General features: G+C 47.0%; 1 protein-coding gene across 1 annotated transcript in view; it reads right to left on the bottom strand.

Moving 5' to 3' along the window:
• PTBP3 (polypyrimidine tract binding protein 3) overlaps window positions 1-20,397 on the bottom strand; it is a 627,347-nt gene that overhangs the window by 64,087 nt on the left and 542,863 nt on the right. Inside the window, exons 10-11 of the mRNA XM_086962058.1 lie at window positions 16,375-16,467; window positions 10,538-10,754 (exon numbers count right to left, since the gene is read on the bottom strand). Coding sequence (XP_086818184.1) covers window positions 10,538-10,754; window positions 16,375-16,467 — 310 coding nt within the window. The remainder of the gene's footprint in view (window positions 1-10,537; window positions 10,755-16,374; window positions 16,468-20,397) is intronic.

Genomic DNA, 20,397 nt, shown 5'->3' with positions numbered 1-20,397 from the left:
CCGCACCGGCGCATACCATTATCGCCTTGCCTGTCCCGGTCCGGATTGAAGCGCTGCGCTGTGGCGCTTTATTGGGAATTTTTATGTATGTAATTTAGCTAGCCACGGTGCGTCCAGGCTTAGTGGGGCTACGCCCCTACGGCCCAATGGACGCACCGCGGCTGTGCTTTTCTAGCACAGGAACCTCCCCTCCCCCAGCACCTCTTCCGGCAGCAGAGCCCCTGGGGACTCTTGGTCCGGCTTCCCATAAGACCGATAAGGACTCCCCAGGAGAGTCGGATGATGAGGTGGGGCCTTCACACCCGTGGGACCCTGCGGTTCTTGCTCCTTCTGCTCCAGGGGAGGACTCAGGCATGCTGGACCCTGACGAGATTGTCCATGCACCGGTCTGCTGCTTGAGCTCCTGGCAAAAAGATAGCTACGTTTGTTCTGGGACATCTCCGCAAGCCTCTGGAGAGGGAGGCCCAAGGCTGCCTTAAGGCTGTGTTCCAGAGGCCCACCCTTGAGGTAAAAGTGCAGTTTACCCCGGAACTGGACTCAAAGATGGCCACCTTTTTGGCTAAGTACATGAAGGACACGTGTGAGGGAATAGACAGATCGTGGCGTTCATGCCAGAATAAGCTTCTTGATGACATCAGTCCTATGACCAAAATTTCGGACATGGCAGAGGAGGCGAAGGTCTCTGGATCCCCTATTTTGCCCGAAGTGCTGTCCAACTGGGCCCAGCGTGCCATCATTTTCATGGGCAAACTGCCCTCGGTCAACTGAGCGTCGCTGCTCATTGTTGATTAAGCTGGACCCCATACGTGGGGACTTAGCCTCCTCAGAGGCTGGTGCAGTAGCCCAGGGGGGTCTTTTCAGCGACCCCTTTGTTAAAGAGCTTAAAAAGTTTGTGGCAACCTTTACCTCACTGTATAAGACACAGTCTAATTAATATTAAGAGGGTCTTCAACCTGCGGGTTTTCCAAGGGGCCGGCCAAGGCAAGGGCTGCTCGGTCGGCCGTGGCTCTTTCAGCAAAATCCGCCCTCCCCCCTGTAGGAGAGTAGGGTCTGCAATCCTATGATCACCCAGATTTTTTGCTTTTGTTTCACTGGTTTACGACTTTCTCTGGCTGTGGGCCTGCCAATCAGACCCACAGCCTGGCTGTTCTCTTTCTAAATTACATCATGTACCCTAGGTGCATTTACCAATTGGTACTGGGCCACCTTATCAGACCCTGTAACTCAGGGCATAGGTGTACCCAGGGCTGCCAGGGGCTGCAGCATGTATTATGCCACCCCTGGCTGGCCTCCTAAATTTGACACAACTGGCTGCATGACAGCTGGGGCAAAGTCGTGTAATCACCCTTTGCTGTAGGTGTAGTATACCTATACCTAACCCTAAAATGGACACACAGATTCCTATCAGTCACTCCTATGGCAGGCCTTGACAATCCTGAAGGCAGAGTGCTTGGAATCGTGTGAGATGGTGCTCTGGCATGAGCTGAGCCTGTCTGCAGCTTGCGGAACCAAGTCCTAATAGCTGTTCCATGATATCGCATACCATATACTCTTAAGTGCATTATAATCCTCGCGGTTAAATGCTATCTTTGGTATTGCTTTATCAAAACATGTCGAGTAAGGTGTCATACGAATTGGAATACTAACCCCTCGCCAATTCTGGCGACGGGGTTAGCATTCCACCCTTCTAGAGGGACACGACATGTATGTAACTGTGAACCCCGGTTAAAGTTAACTGAAGCCTCAGCTCCACAAAATGGATGCTGCCACCACAGACACGAGTCTGACCTCCTGCTGCTGGGAGTCCTTCCAGCGAGGGAGGCCTGGACAAAGGGTTTCCTGTCCGGGGCGGTGCTAGCACCGTCCCAGACATGGTTTTGTGTATCCTGGGTAGGCAGGGTTTTTCAGGAAGGTGACTGCTGAGTGGCACCCCGGTGCTCACTACGCATAGGCCGGTCTGAACCAGTTCCAGGGGCACACCAGCCCCTGGCCTGGGGAAGTCCGGCATGGCAGAGGGGTGTAACCACCCCCCTCCTAGTCCCACCCATAGGCAGGACCTAGTCACCGGGTCAGCCCCCTTTTTTTGTATAAAGATGGGAGCGGGCCCCCTGTTCAAATTAGATCATCTTTGGAATCAAGACCCGACTTTCTGCGAAAGGCATCAAGATTTCCTTCATCAAGATTCTCCCTTGTGGCTAAGGAGTAGTCACCCTGCATCCGCAGGCACCATCCTAAGAACACTGCGGTCTGCTGCAAGTCCTTCACGGATCCGACGACCCAGCTCGACGAGACCCGGCTTCCCTGGCACCTCTGACCTCTACTCACCTCTACAGCAAAGCTGAGAACTGTGAGTGCGACGAGACCTCGAGGGACCGACGATCGCCAAGACTGCACGACTTCTTTGTAACAAGCCCACCGAGTCTTCCACTGGTGAGTGCTTTGGGGTCCGAGAAGCCCCAACCCTGCGCAGCTCCAGCATCCAAGATCAGCCTCCCTGCATCTCCACGATCTGCGTGGGGCCCTTCTGCTGTTTGCTGTGCACCGCGTTGTTTGGCTACTAGCCGGCTGGCTTGTGGCCTTCTGAACGACGCCCGACGACATCACTGCTGCTGGTCTGGTTGCTCCAGACTGGCCCTTGCTTCCTTCTTCAAGAGAGGCACCCCGGACCCTCCTCGTCCACTCCAGACGCCATTTTAGGTCCACCGCGTGGGCTTGAATTTGCCAAGGCTTTGTTGCCCAAACCTGGGTCCAGCGACGCCGACAGCTTCTATCTTCGTGGGACAGCTCGCTCCTCCATCCTGGTCGCCGACAACGCCTCCTGGTCCGTGAGATCTCCGAGCACAGCGTCACCCACTCACCTTGTCGAGGTGGCTACCATCCGGTGCCCTCCTGGTGCCCACTGACTACTGGCTAGTAGTCACGAACTTGGTCCCCTCTGCTTTCAGGTGTCATCTTCCTTCGATCCAGGCTTGGATCCATCGAACTTTCTTCACTGGTCGCCTGCCAGCAACTTCTTTCTTCCAGGCTCCTGGTCCGTCAACGAGGATTCCCGACGTCCTTTGAGTCCTATGCAGCTGCAGCCCCTGGGCTAGGTAACTTCGGCATTTCGGTGCCCCAGCATAGCCTCACTATCCAAGGGTCAGAATCTACTTTCGTTTTCCTCCTACCAGGTCGGGTTCGCCCGAGAACACTAACTTTGCAATTTCTAGCTACCATAGACTTTGTCCCGCATCTCGCGTGAGAGTGCACACACTGCACCCGAGTCCCCTGGGTCTCCTAGAAGTAATCTAACGATTCTATAGTCAAGTCCTAGCGATTCCAAAGCCTACTAGTACTGTACTTACCTGCTAGTAATTTCGCATTCCACTTTTCAAGTATATGGTTTTCCGTGCCCCTCGGGCATTTGTATATACTGTGCTAACTTAAGTATTTTTGTAAGAGTTTTGGTTTGTGCTTAGTACCCTGTCCTCACAAAGAGTACAGGGCTGTTGTGATTCTTAATAAATAACTGTTTATTTTCATAACACTTGTGTGGTGTCCTTTCACTTGGTGTTCAAGGGGTATATGTGTGGTAAACAGCTGGCTTAACACGCCCTCTCGAGTCTTTAGCCTTAGACTGCTCGTATCCACGCTACTAGGATAGCTGGTCTATAAGGTTGACTTACAACCAATCATCAATAAGGGTTGCTGGACTGATACATAGTGTTCACTAGAATAGTGAGCACTGCATATCAGGCCACCTTCTCACACCCCCCTTCTCAGGAAATCTGCATGATCATGTACCTGGACGATATTCTCATCATGGCGCAGTGTCCCAGGACCTTGTCCAACCAGCTCCAACAAGCCATGAACCTCCTGCAAGGGTTGGGGTTCGTTATCAACGAACCAAAGTCGGTCCTTATTCCATCTCAGAGAGTGATTTTTCTCGGATTCATTGTGGACTCAGTCCGCTCTACATGGAGTCTGCCATCTCGAAAGATGGCCTAGATCGGCCACGAGTTGTGTCAGACCATTTCCAAGATCTGCACGTAACTCAGTCAAATTGCTTGGCTGGTGGGCCTTCTCTCTTCTTCCATCCAGGCAATTTTCCCGGGCCCCCTCCATTTTCAGTCCCTCCAGCGGCTGAAGGCATATCACTTGCGGAAAGGTTCGTCATACAGCTAATCGGTGCCACTTACTATAGAGGCGAGGGAGGAAATCGCGTGGTGACTGACTCGCAAGGAAGCATGGAATGGCCAAGCGATTTTCGGATCCCTGCCAGATCTGATCATCTAATCCGATGCCAGTAGCTCCGGTTGCGGCGCCGTTGCTGGGATTTCTCCACCGGAGGCGTTTGGTCAATAGACGAGCAAAACTTTCTTGAGCTCCTGGCAGGGTCCTTCGCAGTACGTAGTTGGACCAGGGACACTTTGTAGTAGTAGTGTCCTTCTCAAGATGGACAACATTTCTGTGGTCGGGTATGTCAACCATCTGGGGGGCTCTCGTGCCCTGGCAAAGGATTTTTGCTTGGCCCATCACATATCGGTGATGGCGGTATACCTTCAGGGCCAAGCCAATTAGGTTACGAATTGGCACTCGAGGCACTTACACGACTCCAGTCTGAGGAAACTGAACCCACAGGTCTTCCAATGGCTGTCGTACATGTGTGGCCGTTCTCGGCCGACCTCTTTGCATCGCGCGTTGATCATCAAATGCTACGTTTTTTCAGTTGGAGGCCGGATCCGTGGGCTGCGGCCACGGATGCATTCCTCCAGGATTGGAAGATGGAGAAGGGTTATGCCTTCACAATGTTCTCAATGATTAAGAGCGCGCCCCAGAACCGGCGACAAGAGGCGGAGGTGGTAATGGTGACCACGTTGGAGATTGCAAATTTGGTTTCCGGATCTACTGGAACTTTCTTGGGATTCTCCAATCCAACTCCCCCAGTTTCCTCATCTTCTTCTGAATCCAGACCTGGTGCCGCACCACCTTGTGGCTCAGGGTTGCCTGCAGCTGATGACGTGGTGACTTTCAGGCATCGCTGTTCGCTCCCAGGCAGATTGCGACCAGCTGAACTTCTCTTGTCAAAGGCGTGGGCAGACAGCACCACCAAACTTTATTGGTCCACCTGGACAAGATGGTTTCGTTGGTGTCTTCGAAAGTGACCTGGATCCTGTGGTTGCAGACGTCGTGCAGAACTTAAATTTCTTGGCTAACCTGGCAGCAGAAGGTTTGGCGTACCGCTCAAACAATGCTATTAGGTCAGCATTTTCAACAGGTCATGCCCCGGTAGAAGGGGCACCTGTTGGGGAACATCCTTTTATTTGCAGATTGCTGCGGGGTATTCGCCTCTCCTTGCCCCCAGAACCGCATTATTCATCCTTGTGGGACATCAATCTGGTCTTGAACTTTTTCTGTCTTGGGGACCGAATAAATATCTTTCTGTGAAAGAACCGTCGGCCAAACTGCCAATACTGCTATGCTTTATCTCCAGCCGGAGCGTCTCGGATGTCAGAGCCCTGGACATTACAGCAAGAGTTTTTTCCCCGGACGGGATGGTTTTCATGGTGGGTCGTCTCACCAAGTCACTCACCCGCACGGTCTCGTATTCGGCATTCCCGGACACTCCAAACTTGTATGTCATGGGCTGCCTCACGGTATATGAAGAAATAACTCCGGAAGTTCGCCCTCCCGGCGGGCGTCAGTTACTGATTACCCTTAAGAAACGGCACAAGGTTCTTTCTTTCCCCACTATAGCCATGTGGGTGCGTTGGGTCATGCAAGAAGCAGGCATTAACACGAAAGAAATTGTGGCCATTCGGCCAGGAGTGCTATGGCCTCAAAAGCGTTTTCCTTAGGGGCCCGTCTGGAGGACTTGATGCGGGCAGCGACTGTTCCGAGGACTCTATTTTCAAAAGATTTTACTTCAAACCAGTAATAGAGGTCGCTCAGTTGGTGGTGAGTAAGCTTTAAACTAGCATAATCTGAGCCTCCGGTCCGGACATAGAATGAAAATTTGCCTAGCACCGTAAAGGAAAGTTTCAATTCTATTAAGGACACAGAGGCGAGGGTTATCCCGCCCGGGGGCACTTTCTGTGTGAACCCTCCCCGTCAAATGGTAAGTAACCCATTCATGAGCTATAAGAGTTTCGATAACTGTTAGCAACTGTCATTCTTGCAATCTTCAGTTTTGTTGACAGAATGTTGGCATCTTTGTGCTCACACAGTTTACGGTTGGACCCTCACGCTGTCTTTTTCGTCTAGGGAACGATGGTTCAAAGCGGGACCAGTGATTGTGCTGTTGGCATAACTCTCTCGAAGAAAGAGGAGGCACTAACAGGGTGAAGGGGCTATATGGGTTTTCATGGACACTATGCAAGGACTACGATGTTGTGGATCTCACTTTGGTTCATGGGAGTTGATGTTTTTTACTTAAAGTTTTGTCTTTCGGGCTGCTATGAAATTTTTTATGTAATAAAGCAAAGAAAGACTTAGCATAATCCTCGCCTCCGTGTCCTTAATAGAATTGAAACTTACCTTTACGGTGCTAGGCAAATTGTCACTATCCCGCCTGGCAGGAAACGGAGACAGTGTAAAGGAGAAAAAAGGGGAAGTGCACAGAACCAGTACGGTCTAGAGCAGCGGTTCTGCACCTTTGGACTTTCGAGGATCCCCATTGAATCACTAATGGAAGACAGGGACCCACTTCTCAGCATTTTAGAAAAATAAGATTCCTTTTTTATTTTTTCAACTTGAGGCCCACAGAGGTGCACCTAATCAAAAGTTAAATTAAGGACATCCTGTTGGACTACTGCTTAAAAACCAGATGCCCCAAGCCAAGCATGTTTACAAAGTAAAATGCTGGTAATGATACTTCTAGCTGCAGTGTCAGCTGCAACAAGGGCATATTTAATGGAATTGTTTGAAATTAGTTTTCCTTCTGTAACTAATTCTTGTCCTCTTTAAATTCTTGTGGGAGATCTTGGAGGAGCCCCTCCATCTCATCCCAGTGTGCTCTAATGTAGCGAGCTAAAAGAGGATGGCTATTAGTTAACCTCCTTTTTTTTTTGCTAGAGTATTCCATTAATTTTACCTCCTTGTCTGGTGGAGGGGCATCCCCAGTGGTTTGTGAATTTGCTCTAGCATTTGCTACCGCTAAAGAGCCTGTTTGTTGACCCTTATTTGTATATAGGGTCTGAAGGTGCAGCCTTGTACCTGCTGTCAATTCTATGTGTGATAATGCAAGCTTTAATGGAGTCTTTAAAAAGGTCATAAGCATGACGAAGAACTCTTTTTGTTTTTTAAGAGGGGTGGTGAAGTGTCCAGAGCTTCTTAAAAAGACAAAGGCTTTTTAGAAATGTGAGGCTTTGCTGGCTGATCAATAATCTTTGTAACAGGCTGTATTTGCAAAGTTATTTGTTTTGGATAGAGTTTTTCGGACATTGCCTCAAGAACTGGTCGAGTAGGTGATTTCGGTCAGATGGCAAAAGTATTGGTTCCGAAAGTAAAGCATTTCGGTCCAGGAATGGTTTTCGTTTTCGGTGCCCAACTCACTTGTTTCCAGATCAATAGTTTTTGTTTCGGTCCAAAGACTTCTGTTTTAGATTTAGAGTCTGATTTGGTGGAGGCTCCTGCTGAAAGCCGATCTTTTGGTGCCGAGCCAGAGCGCGGGCTTCTGAAAGTATTTTTGGGTACGTGCCATGGCCTTTATTTAGTGGCGGCCCTTGAGCAGTTTCATCAGCCGTAAGGGATTTTTAATTTTCGGATCAGGGGCTGAGGTACTCGCAATCCGACGATCTTGAAAGGATTCCACCATTTCCGAATCTGGTTTGGAGTCAGAACTGTGTATGGATATGGACGCTTCTTCAATCTCTTTAGTCTTGCAGCTTCCCTGGAGCGCCCATGTGGCCGGGCGTTCCAGGGAAGCTGTATGATATAATATGGACACTACATGTGTTCTCCAGGGAAGCTGTACAATATAATCTGGACACTCCATGTGTTGCACCGGTCATCTGGTAAAGAGTGTGGAGTGTGTCACATCTCGATGGCTCATGAGGGAACGCAGGATTGTATGCTTTTATCTCATGCCTAAGTCTGATATAGAGGAAGGTTTCTAATGGTGCGACGCTCTCCTCCCCCAAGAGTGTTTGTCTGTCTTTGAATATGCCCTCCTGATATAGGTCGCCCATAGTATGCAGGCTACGCCTTTAAGAATATTTCTGCAGGCGGTTTCTTGGGTGACCGGTGCCCAGTGTACGTATGGGAGAGGGATCAGCAGAATACAAAAAGGTAGCCATTCTATGCCAGATTCGTGCATGATACTGTCGAGTAGACGGTACCCCCCTCTGAAATACTTGCCCCAAGATAGGCAGCCGATGGTAGCAGTGTCATATATCCTAGTTTGATAGCTAAGTAAGGCATGAATGGCAGCGGATGGAGCCAGTGTATTGCTGGGGAGCTTGAGCACATAGAAAATATAGTTCAATATCAGGTGCCTCAAATCCTCCCCGTGAAAATGGGAGTGTCAGTGTCTGCCAGCTTATTTGGGGTTGTTTGCCTCCCCATGTCGATCTGATGGGTTGTGATGTAATTGCGTTGAAGAAAGGACAAACTGGGTGGTAAGGTATGGTAATGAAGTAATAGAGCAATTTCGGCCTATACTTTTATATACAACTCTTTCTGCCTGTAGCTACCAGTCCAGGTCCTGTTTCCAGTTGATAAGTCTCAGTGGGTCCTGCGCCCCCTATAACCTTGCTAGGTTTTGTTTCATCACCCTGGAGGCTAACATGAGCCACATTTTGGATATGTATGGGCCACCTGACCTCCCCCTTGACTCCTAGCAAGAGGCAGCTTGCGTCTAGTTGTACAGACAGGCCCGTTACCTCTGACATTACGCTGGCCACTCCCGCCCAGTATTGCTGAATTTTAGGACATGCCCAGGTGATATAAAATAAAGTGCCTGCCTCCTCGCATCCCCTGGCACATTGGTCTGAATCGCATCTACCCGACCTGTGTTTGGAGAGTTCTGGATGCCGATGACCTGTGTAGGACTCGAAGTTGGATTAATCTGAACCCCGGTCGTATGACAACTTCCCTGGGGCTCGGAGTAGCTTCCAACCAGTCATCGACCTCTAGTAGCCCCAAGTCTGATTCCCATGCTTCTCTCAGCAGGCCCAAGGGGACTAGAGGTTGTTCTTTAATTTCCGATATGTGAGAGAGAGCACCTTATAAATCGTGGGGTCAAGTAGCAGTCAGTCCGCCAGCGGCTAGCAATCGGGCAGCGACTTCCCCTCTGGCATATGGCAGCGTAAGGCATGTCTCAATTGTAGGTAGCGAAACCATTCTCCGTTGGCCATTTGATATTCTGTCTGGAGATCTTCGAAAGTGACCATGGTTCCGCTCCGCCATATATCCCTGATGTTATCTATGACAGTAAGGATCCATCTACTGCATGGTCATTTTTAGCTTTACCCGCTAAAGGCATTGCTCTGTTATATGCAGACTTGCTCACTTCCCTGAATTATATCCGGATGTATTTTATCTTAGAATCTTTTTTATTACTATCTTGTGTGATTTGCACAATATGAATTCAGCTTTAAGAAATTGTTTTATAAATCACTATAATGAGTTATTGTAACTTGTTATTTTGCACAGTATTCAGAAATGTCAATCATTGTTTTCCTCAATCTCTTTTATTCTATTAACGATTCAGTGCATCTGAACTTTAATCACAGTGTTTTCTATTTTTGTATGTTTTCTGGACCCTGAACCCGAAATAAACAGATTTATTGCATCGGAAATTATAAGCAAATTCCTCTGATGGAAACCAAAAACAGGGACATTTATGACTAGGTCTTGACCATATTTTTCATCGGAAAAGTTTGGAGTTGAACTTAGAAAGATATGGTTATCTAAATATAAATTTTAACATGGAAGCATCAATTTAAACATCCACGCACCAAAGAAGTAAGATTAAAAAAATATATATATATTTTTTTCCATGAGCCAACCAAACTTTCTGTTACCTGGATGCGAAGTCCTTAATAGCAGGCAATGGACCGCACTGCACATTATATTTCTGTAGGAATACCAATTAAGTTACATACTTTACAGTTACTAATGGCATGTATTAATAGTTGATACCTGTATAATGTACAATACAGACTTCAGTTGTATCATACATGCAACCAAGAACTACCAATGAGAACATAGTGCTACAAGTGGTTTAGCCGAACTTTAACCAACAATATTGCCTCTTTAAATTTAAGATACTAAAGCAAATCTTTCCATTTGAGACACATTCACATTCGTCAGTTAGCAAGACAGGGACCAATACCAGGCTACTTGCTGAATTTTCTAAGAAGTCATTCAAATGTTTCATGAGAACAGACTACTGCCAACCAGTGACGAGAATTACCAGCAGATTTTAAAGAGCTGTAAACACAACAAAATGCCAGTGCTTGGTTTTATTACTGAGAGGAAAAAGGAATGGAAAACATCTGGCTATCTTAAGAATTAGAGCAACGGTTACATGAAAAGAAAAAAAAACCAAACGTACGGAATGTTGGAGAGATGTAGAGTGGAGGATGGCGGGAAAATGTTCTGGAAGTTCTTTGAGCCAGGCTTCTTAAAGCGATGAAGAGGACTATTGCTGTAGTCCTTAGTCAACCCTTGGTCTTCATGCCCCTCACGTGGCAGCTGGACAGTCTGATGTTTCGATAGCGTTACACGGAGCACTCTACCGTGAAGGCGCTGCCCATTAAGGTGGCTCATAGCTAGATAACAGAAGGAAAATAAAAATCACATATTGAGATGAATAGATGGAAGCAAAACAAGATGACATTTTAAAATTAAGGACAAACACATGGTTTTCCAACAGGAACCGGATCTGACATCTGTGCAGTGTACAGCATGGCTGCAGTTTATGACAAATACTTTGATGTGTTAATGGTCAATAAAAATCAATGGCTTAAAATCGTGGACACATTCTTTGTCAAGTGGTTCATTCAGATCATCAATTTAAATGTAGGTACTAACGCAGTTCTTTTGCAAATGAGATAGTTATGCATTAAGAAGGCTGGCACCATTCTGGATAATGTGCTGACTGCCTAGGAAAAAGTAATTCAAGTATCTCAGACGAACAACTCTCCAGTTCATCAGTGACTGAAGCTAGCAGCCGATTTGGACGCATTGTTCACAAAATAAATAATATGTTATTTTTATAATGAGGGGGTGGGGAAGAGTGTAAATGTGCCAGCTACAATATAAGGATAATGTTATTCCCAACTGCACATTACAAGGATAGCTTAAGTTACCGAGGAGACACGTAACTCAAGCAGATTGGAGGTTGCAATATCCTTTTTACTGTACATCCAGAGTAGGTTAGTCCTTACAATAAACGGAGTGCCCCAAAACCAACAGCTCACTGCTAACTCTTAGCGTCTAATTAACACATCCACATCGGTTTTTAGGTTTCGCCTGTCGAAAGCTGCGCACCTCGCAGCTTTTCGGCACAGGCGAAATCTTATGTGTACAGTATGTGTGTGTTGTCCCGCCCCTCTGTTCCATTGGCTAGCTCCATAAATGGAGGCTAGCCATTGGAACAGACATCTGTCCGTCAATGCCGGAGCAGATTCGTGGGCGTTCCCGAGAATTTTAGGCTTTTGCCCACATCATGCGGCGGTGGGCGGATGTTATTTTTTTTTTTGGACGCCATGTTTTGATCATTTGCCGCCGGAAGATGTCCAGGTGAGTGCTGTTTTATTTTTCGAGCCTTCTTGTGCCCGTTCCCGCCCCCCCCTCCCGCTGTCCGTTTGCCCGTTCCCGCCACCCCCACCCCCCTACTGTCTGTGTGACCGTGCTTAATGCTGGTTATCCAAGCGTCGAGTACAACACTCGAAATGCTGTGGAAAACTATAATTTGCTGCAGCTGGTGAGTAGTTCTTTCCTCAAATATAAATATTTTCTTCTTTGAGGGTACTGATTAAGACAGTACTTTCCATACCAAAGATATGTTGCCTTCTTATGGGTGAGTTGCTAATGAAATCAAACTCACCTGGGCGCAATAACCCGTTATTTACCTGTTCGGCGCTGTACAAGTCAGCACGCACCCGCAATCATGAGACTGAGCGCCTTAAACTCAAATGAACGGCATGGCGGCGTGTGAAAGAAGAGTGAGCTGGGTACAACCCTTTCCCAAGACCACGCTGTGCCTCAGGGGCAGTGCAGTCAGAAAGTGTGATAAAGCAAAGTCACGTGTATCTGTAATGTACATTCGCAAGTGACAACAAAGGAGCTATTTCTTCCAGTCACACACACCAAGGCTGCTGCTGCCGCTTCAGAAAGGTGTGCATTTCACAAAACCTGGCCAGTCTAATCTCATGCACAAAATGACAAAAATCTCTTTGCCTGCTTTGCATCCACCACACCGTGGGGCTTGGACCGAATGCACTGGAATGTGGTTTCAAAAGTGGAGGATTGAGTGCTGGGGTGTGCGTAATTTCCTGTGGCACAGCATTTAGAAAAATGGTACATAAGTAGGTCAAATGCAAATTGTAATTACACAACATGGCATAACGATGTGATGAAAACCTCACGTGGGCCTAATTGAGGGGTCTGAGTAGAGCCGGTTATGTGGGACTGGTACCCTGGGGGTCGGCTTAAGTTAAGTAGACATTAAGCAGTGACATTGACCTCCTTGCATTTAAATTCAACCACCACGGTAGTGCAATGGACGTGGCTACGATGATAAGTGGGGCAGATCCAACCAAAAACAGCCAGGGTTCCCTACCTGGCACTATATTCACACTCTTAAACTTTACAAATAAAAAAACGTGTTTCTTGAAAATATGTGCAAGGACCCTATTAGTAATACAAGTCAGGGATGCAGTACTTGTAACATTTCCCAATTTTCAGTTCATGTTGCATAGTATACACAACCCAATTTCCTAGGAGCACTCCATTATCCCAGATGTTTTTCAGTAATGTTCTTTAACCCTATCCGTGCTGATGATGGAACCGCTCCGTCATCAGCTGCGGTGGCGCTGTGCTGATCACGGAGCGGTTCAGTCATGGCCCTGCCGCCGCGCCTGCGCGGCGCGTTCTATTGAGCGGGCGGGGCCATGACGGAACCGCTCCGCCATGAGCACAGCTCAACTGCGGCTGGCGACGGAGCGATTCCGTCACCAGCACGGCACCGCCGCGTGGCCGTCCCGCCCCCTTAGCACTGCGGCGGAATAGCCGCCGCAGTGAAGGGGTTAAGCAGCATATAAGTCTTTTATAGTACCTCATGCAAGCTAAATTGCTTCTAAATGTTTGGCTAAATTCAGGGTCTGGATGGAGTTTGTGACTGGGAAAGAGTGGGAGCTCAGAAACTGAGTCTGAAAGCAGTGCAAGTTCTCAAGTGGCTCTCACTGACTCATAACAGTGCTCAGTCTACATGCTCATCCCATCTTTGGACTCTCTGCAGAGTACAGAGGGCGACAGCCACATATGTGTCATTTGGAATCATGAGTCTAAGGGAAAGTGTGTGAAGGAGATGCACACTTGTTGAGAAATTAAAAGCAAAATACGCCAGCGCCAAAAGATAAGAAAATGCATTGCGAGTGTGCGCGAGTGTGTGTGCGCGTGCGGGTGTGTGTGTGTAAGAAAGACAAAGTGAAAGCATGGTCCTTTGAAGAGACATAGGATACAGGGGAAGGAGAGAGGGCAAGACCTGAAAGGGAAGAGCATGGCCTAGCTGGAGGAACTGATAGTCTGTAGTGATTGGCTACAGTGATGAGACAGAACATAATTTCACCTAAAGGTTGCGTATGCTCTCTTGAGGGTGAGCTGGAGTGGGGCAGGACCACAAGTGCACATTTAGCAAGCGTGAGCAGTGAGCAACTACTCTCATTCGCTATTCATGCTCTGTTGTATTTAGAGATATTTCTTAGTGTAAAATGCCCCATGTCAATTTTGGAAACAATGGGCATTTTTTTGCGCTAAGAAAATAGTGCTGAATGCAGAATTACTCTTCTTGAATAATTCCAAATAATCTTGTGGAATCTTTGGGTAACTTTCTGTATGATTACACTACGGAGAGTATGTGAGTTACACCCAGCCCTAGTTTCTTTCTGAGTTACAGCCCAGGTCCCCTATTCTCTATCTCCCTAGCCCAGTGCTGCCCACTAGTGCCTAAACAGAATCAGAAAAGTAAGCCAGCTCTATGCCCTCTGGAATCATCATCAAAGCTACCACTGGGCAAACTGAGCTCCTACTCTCTACCTCACCTTAAGCTGCTGCTCGCTTGCACGTACCCTTTCATTTCGAACCGATGCTGCCTGCTAGTGTAGCCATACATGTCGGACACACAAGGTATGACAGTGTAGGACAGGGAAGGCAATTGTATCACAAAATATCATGCTGCAGTTGAGGTTCATAGCTAGTGTGCTACTTACTCATTTTCCTGGGTCAGTACTGAAGAAGCAGGGGCACTGCAGTTTCCGACTGATAAACACAGCCATGTTTGCTTTAAAGTATTGTAAATGTAGGGCATGGTTGACAGGTAACGTGTCATGTGTCAGCTCGCATTCAGACTAGAGTTTCCATCCAAAAGCACTATGCATGGTGTAATTTTAGAGCCCATATCCACAATGATCTAAATAAAACAGGAAACAGCCTTTACGCCGAAAATGTTACATCGTATAGCATTTACCATGCACTTTTTACACCGGAATTACTGTTGGCACGCATGTCTTTACAACGCAAGACTTTATCATGCATTTGAACAGTAGGTGGCATTGTTTCTCTTTGTCAAACGTGGCACCCTATTGTTTTAAATAGGCATGTACATGAAACACTGCAAAACTCCAGAAAAGACTTCAGCGGGTTCAGAACGCCTCAGCACGACTCATCCTGGACATCCCCTGACACAGCCACATCTCCGCACACCTAAGAAACCTGCACTGGCTCCCCGTCAACAAGAGAATCATGTTCCGACTCCTCACCCACGCACACAAAGCTCTCCACAACCAAGGCCCAAGATACCTCAACGACCGCCTCAACTTCTACACTCCCACCCGCCAGCTTCGATCGACCAGCAATGCCCTCGCCGCCGTCCCCCGGATCCGAAGAGCCACAACGGGAGGAAGATCCTTCTCCTACCTGCCCGCCAAGACGTGGAACTCCCTCCCCACCCACCTCCGCCTGACCCAAGACCACCTCGCCTTCAGGAAGCAACTCAAGACCTGGCTGTTCGAGCAGTAGCAGGCCCCCCCTCCACAAGCGCCTTGAGACCCTCCGGGTGAGTAGCGCGCTATACAAATGCTTTCATTGATTGATTGAATGTGTGTGTGTGTGTGGCTCTGGGTGTGTGTGTGGTAGTAATTGCTGTCTGCTGAGCTCATCCGTAGGGTACAATAGATCTCACATTTGCGAGAGATTAACCTAATGGCAATGTAAATGACAATGCCATTTATTTATCTGTTTTCAAAACCAACACAAATAAAAATTTTGTCATTTACAATGCCAATAGCTCTAACTTTTCCAAAGGCGAAACCATTGCATTGTAAATGCTTGTATTTTTCTGGTCTAGGACCTCGAGTTAATTTCCAAAATTAAAACACCATGCTACAAGTCTCAGAATTCAAGGCACCTTCGAACCCCTCATTTTTCTTCTTAATGAATGTGTGCCAAGGGCTTCCTTATCTCTGCTAAGTTTTGAGGTGTAGGTGGGAACTGGCATACGGCAAATGATTTGGGACTGAACAAAGATGGCCCAGACGTTCACCAACAGCGGAAGTGACAATGCATCCAGCCAGCAGAACCAAATAAAGGGAGGTCATCACATCTTTGCAAGCGCTGCCTACCAACATCCAAGGCAAAAAAAGCAGAAGGAGGTGGTACAGATTGCTATGCAGCTAAAAGAAATGATGTTGCTTAGGAGGGAGAGGTACAGTTGCTGCTGGGAGATGAGACCGAACTCACTTCTATGGACAAGGTCACGAAGGGGGAAGAAGTAGAGCCCTCAAACCCATTGTCCGGAGGGTGACGTAATTACTCAATTGCAAAAACGTATTATCAGCCAGTGACATTATATAATTATTACAGATGGCTTATGATGCCATGGAAGTCCTGTAATAAGGAAAATAAAGGTGACTAATTGACATTTTCCATTTGTAATGAAACAGCAAGTTTCAGTCAGGGTGTATTGCAATAGGAGGGAATCACTGCGGGACAAAGTACACATCGATGCATGAATCTTACAGTACCTTGGGTGAATGGGGCTTCAGATAAATGGATTCTCCTGTGTAAACACGGCTATCCCCCCTCTCTCAAACAACCATTCTGTTACTGGAAGTATGCAATGTGTCCAACGCAAAACACGTCTCCTAGTAACTGGGAAAATACACTAACCTAGCTGAGCTTGGGTTGCATCTGCCATCTGCACTAAGGCATTCTCCTTTTTGTTAAATAGGATCTTCACACGGTGCACATCACCATATACACCTGTGGAGAAACAAAAACACAAATATTATTTAATCGGTGCACTCGTATGCCGCTAACAATGTCAGTTCTAAAAATACATGCTGAAAACATGATTTGTTTTGAAAAAGTATAACTAATGTCACTGGGAACGATATGTAGATGTATCAATAGAGCGTCAAGGATAGAGTAAGCTGTGCAGTACATACTTCAAATATTTGTACATGATTTGAAAAAGTTCTGAGCATGTCCTGCGCTTAATGTGCACAATGCAAGTAGCATAAGTATGCACATACACTAACACTATTCTCACCGTCAAGAAAGGAATAGGTTGAGGTGGAATCAAAGGCTGACCCAGGACTGTACATTAAGAGCTCAATAATTACAATGAATACACTTGGTCTCTTAATGGCTACTACTTTAGATTCAAAATAGGCAGCCCATACAGGTATGTCTAATCTACCTTCATCATGAGTTTCCTAAATTTAGCTGGCTGCAGAACCATGATCAATTTTTCCCTACCCATGCTCAAACCCTCAAATTACCATGCCAGCTACCTTCTAGGGTTCTGCTCAGTGCTGCTTTTGCACTCCTGCAGTGTGATTTTTCAGAATTGTGTTCCCCCTTTTTTTGCTGTAGTGCAGTCCAGTGTTTTTGGTTTATTGCCAGAGGTGCCCTGTCGCCCAAAACAAGACTTCAATTTAGCCACCTTTATCGGCCATGAACCAGATTTTCACCAGGGGTGCACTGCACAGCCAGAGTACTACGAGGGGACTTCTAAGCCACTTGCAGGTCTAAGCCAAAGGGTTGACAGGGTGGGAATATCACAGAGGCAGCGAGTCACATTTCTTTCCATCCAAGGAGTTCTGCAAATGACCAAATGTTTTTGACCGGTGGCATCTTTTAGTGCCAACTGTGGGCCTGTGACAAAGATCAAGTCAGTGCTGTGCAACTGGAACCCCCCCACTCCCCCCCCTCCCCCACCATATGGCAATGTTCTCGTTTACCCCAATTTGCTATTGGGCTTTGCAACAGGCTTCATCCTGAGAAACATCAATAGGCCTCTTGAGGACCACATATGTAATTTCACACAAGGCACCCTTGAAAGCAAGAGTCAGCTTTTAATTGAGGAAGCCCTTACATTACACAAGCACTTACCTTGAATACTTAGTGGCTTGCTGGTTGTGCCATAAGAGGTACTTACAGCAGACTACGCAAAGCACTGGTGCTAGAAATTGGGTTTCTGGTTGGCAGAGGTATGCACCTTGTTCATTCTAGTCAGGATAAGCTAGATACACACTAATAGATAACCCGTGCTCACCCTCTGGTAGATTGGCACAGAGCAGTCAGGCTTATCTAAAGAGACAAGGTGTAAAGTATTTGTGCAACACACAGTAACGATACAAATACCACAACAAGACTCCACACATTTAGAAAAGTAGAGTATATTTTGAGCAAAACAAGCCCAAAATGACAAAAATCGAATAAGTACAAGTAGAAATATGAATTTAAAAAACAAATACGTTGCGGGTCACTGGCGACGCCTTCAAGTACCTGAGCATTTATGCAACACCTGACTCCAACGAGTTCTACGTGAAAAATTTAAAGCCTCAATTAGAACGCTTTAAGCGCGATATGGCGTAATCTCCCAGTCACATTGTTGGGGAAGGCGGCGCTCTACAAAATGATGGCGCTCCCACGTTTTCTATATGTCCTCGAAAATACTCGGTTTCTAGTCCCGCAGGCCTACTTCAAAGCCACAGCGGCTGAAGTTTCCAGTCTATTATGGGGAACCAAACCGGCGCGGATTGCCCAGGAAAAACTGGTGCGCAGCTGGTACAATGGGATAGCGCTTCCAAACGTGCAGCTGTATTACTGGGCTGCGCATCTTAAAATAATCAACTGTTGGTTGCATGCCCCACAGAATGAACCGGCGTATCAAGGAGACAGGCAGAACCTAGAGGGGAAGGGACTGATAGTGAATATATACAGAAAGCGTAAGCCCCCAGGACTGATTGGCCCTATGGCACATACAATTCATATATGGTACCAGGCGCAGGCCCGATTAAAATGCGTAGGAACTATCACACAAATGACACCACTGTGGGACTCACAAAGGCTGGGCTGCCTTCGCAGGAGTAAAGGGTTCTGAAACTGGGACAATATTGGTCTTTCTGTTGTAGGGGATCTTTGGAAGAAGGGGGCGGTGGTCGAGTTTGTACACTTGCAAGCCCAATACGGTATGGTGCAGACGGAGAAGTTTAGATACTTCCAAATCCGACACGCGATTCAGACAATCGTACCACCGGGCACTTCCCTACAAGAGGCCACCCCATTGGAGGATAGACTTTTGACAGAGCACATGACGAGCAGGGCGACATCCTTGACGTACCATAAACTTGTCAACAATTTGCCAGACCCGACATCCAAGCTGAGACAGATCTGGTCCCGGGATGTGGGCGACTTTGATGAGCCAGAATTGCAGGAAGACCTGTCCTCACCCCGTGAGACGGCTATACCCTCTAGACTCCGGCTGGTCAAACTCAAAGTGCTGCACCGCACGTACCACACTAGAACAACACTCTATGTAATCGGGACAGCCCAACACAGATACTGCCTGTGCCAATGTGGGGAGGAGAGTACATTTTACCACACTATCTGGGACTGTTCACACATTGCGGCATACTGGGCCAAGGTAATGCGCACTAGCTCCCAGACAATAGAAATCTCGCTCTTACCAGAGCCGAGGCGCTGCCTGTTGAATGTGTGGGAGCCGAATGACCTCAATCACCAAGAACAAGATTGGGCTATGCTTGGTATGACGATGGTGAAACGCAATATTGCTATGTTGTGGGGATCAGAAGTGCTGCCTGCGCTCCAAAAATGGTGCAGGGATATGGATGAGGCGATGGTAGCAGAAAAAGCGATTTTTATCCATCGTGGATGTCCTCGAAAGTGGGAAAAGGTATGGGGGCCTGGAACAAATTTAGGGGATACATCTGTGACCCGCCAGATATTGACACAGAGTGTGTTTCTCCGTAGAGGGGCGGTACTGTCGTGGGGGGTTGCGGGAGGGGGGTCATGTATATGGGTTTATTTGTATAATCTGTGGGTATGACAGGATGTAGCGTTGTCTTAGTGAACTGATGTGGTTACATCCATTAATTAATCTTTGATGAATGTAGTATGTAGTAAAGCTTTATTTCGATATAGAAACATATCATAAAAGCAAAACATGACAGCATAAAAACAATAGTCGAAACAAAGCAATTTACAATTCATAATACCATTAAGACATTTCATATTTACACAAGAGAAACGTAAAATTTATAAAAATGAAAAGGGACACTCTACTGTATCATCAGTTGTTTAGCAGATCCTATGCGCCCAGCCTAGGAATTTAGCCAAACAAATAGCAAAAAAGGGTCTTGTATCTGAGAGCAGTATTCTTATAGCTTCCAGATGTGAGCGAGTTCCCAGGCTCCTACAAAGAAGCTTCAACCACCTCCGTCTAGGGGCCATATAAACTTGACACTCAAATAGAAAGTGTGCAACAGATTCAATTTTTAGCTCGCAGAATGGGCAATACGGTACAGTTTGCAATGGTGGTTTCCAGGTAGAGGTAAACTGACATAAAGGTAAGACCCCAACCCTGAATTTAAAATATAATGCCCTATCATGTGAACTGTGAATCAAATCCAAATATGGTTCTCTGGAGGGGATATCTTTAACCATCAAGAAATTGGCAACAGATTTTGGGTGATTTGATTTACCAAGTCTCTCGTTATCCACCCAGGACCAGTAAGCCTTCTTCAGTTCTTGTTTGGGAGGTGCTGTTTTATTTTCCCACGCAGCTCCTAGACCGAGCTTGTACAATGCCCTCTTAACCTCTCTGAGCCAGGCGATCTTATGCCAGCCAGGTAAGGACAGTACATCTTTTAGGGCGTCTGCATA

Source organism: Lissotriton vulgaris, chromosome 3_1 (assembly GCF_964263255.1).
Source record: "Lissotriton vulgaris chromosome 3_1, aLisVul1.2, whole genome shotgun sequence".
Classification (NCBI taxonomy): Eukaryota; Metazoa; Chordata; class Amphibia; order Caudata; family Salamandridae; genus Lissotriton; species Lissotriton vulgaris.
Note: the sequence above shows the minus strand (reverse complement) of the source record. Positions and strands in the feature narration are given on the sequence as shown.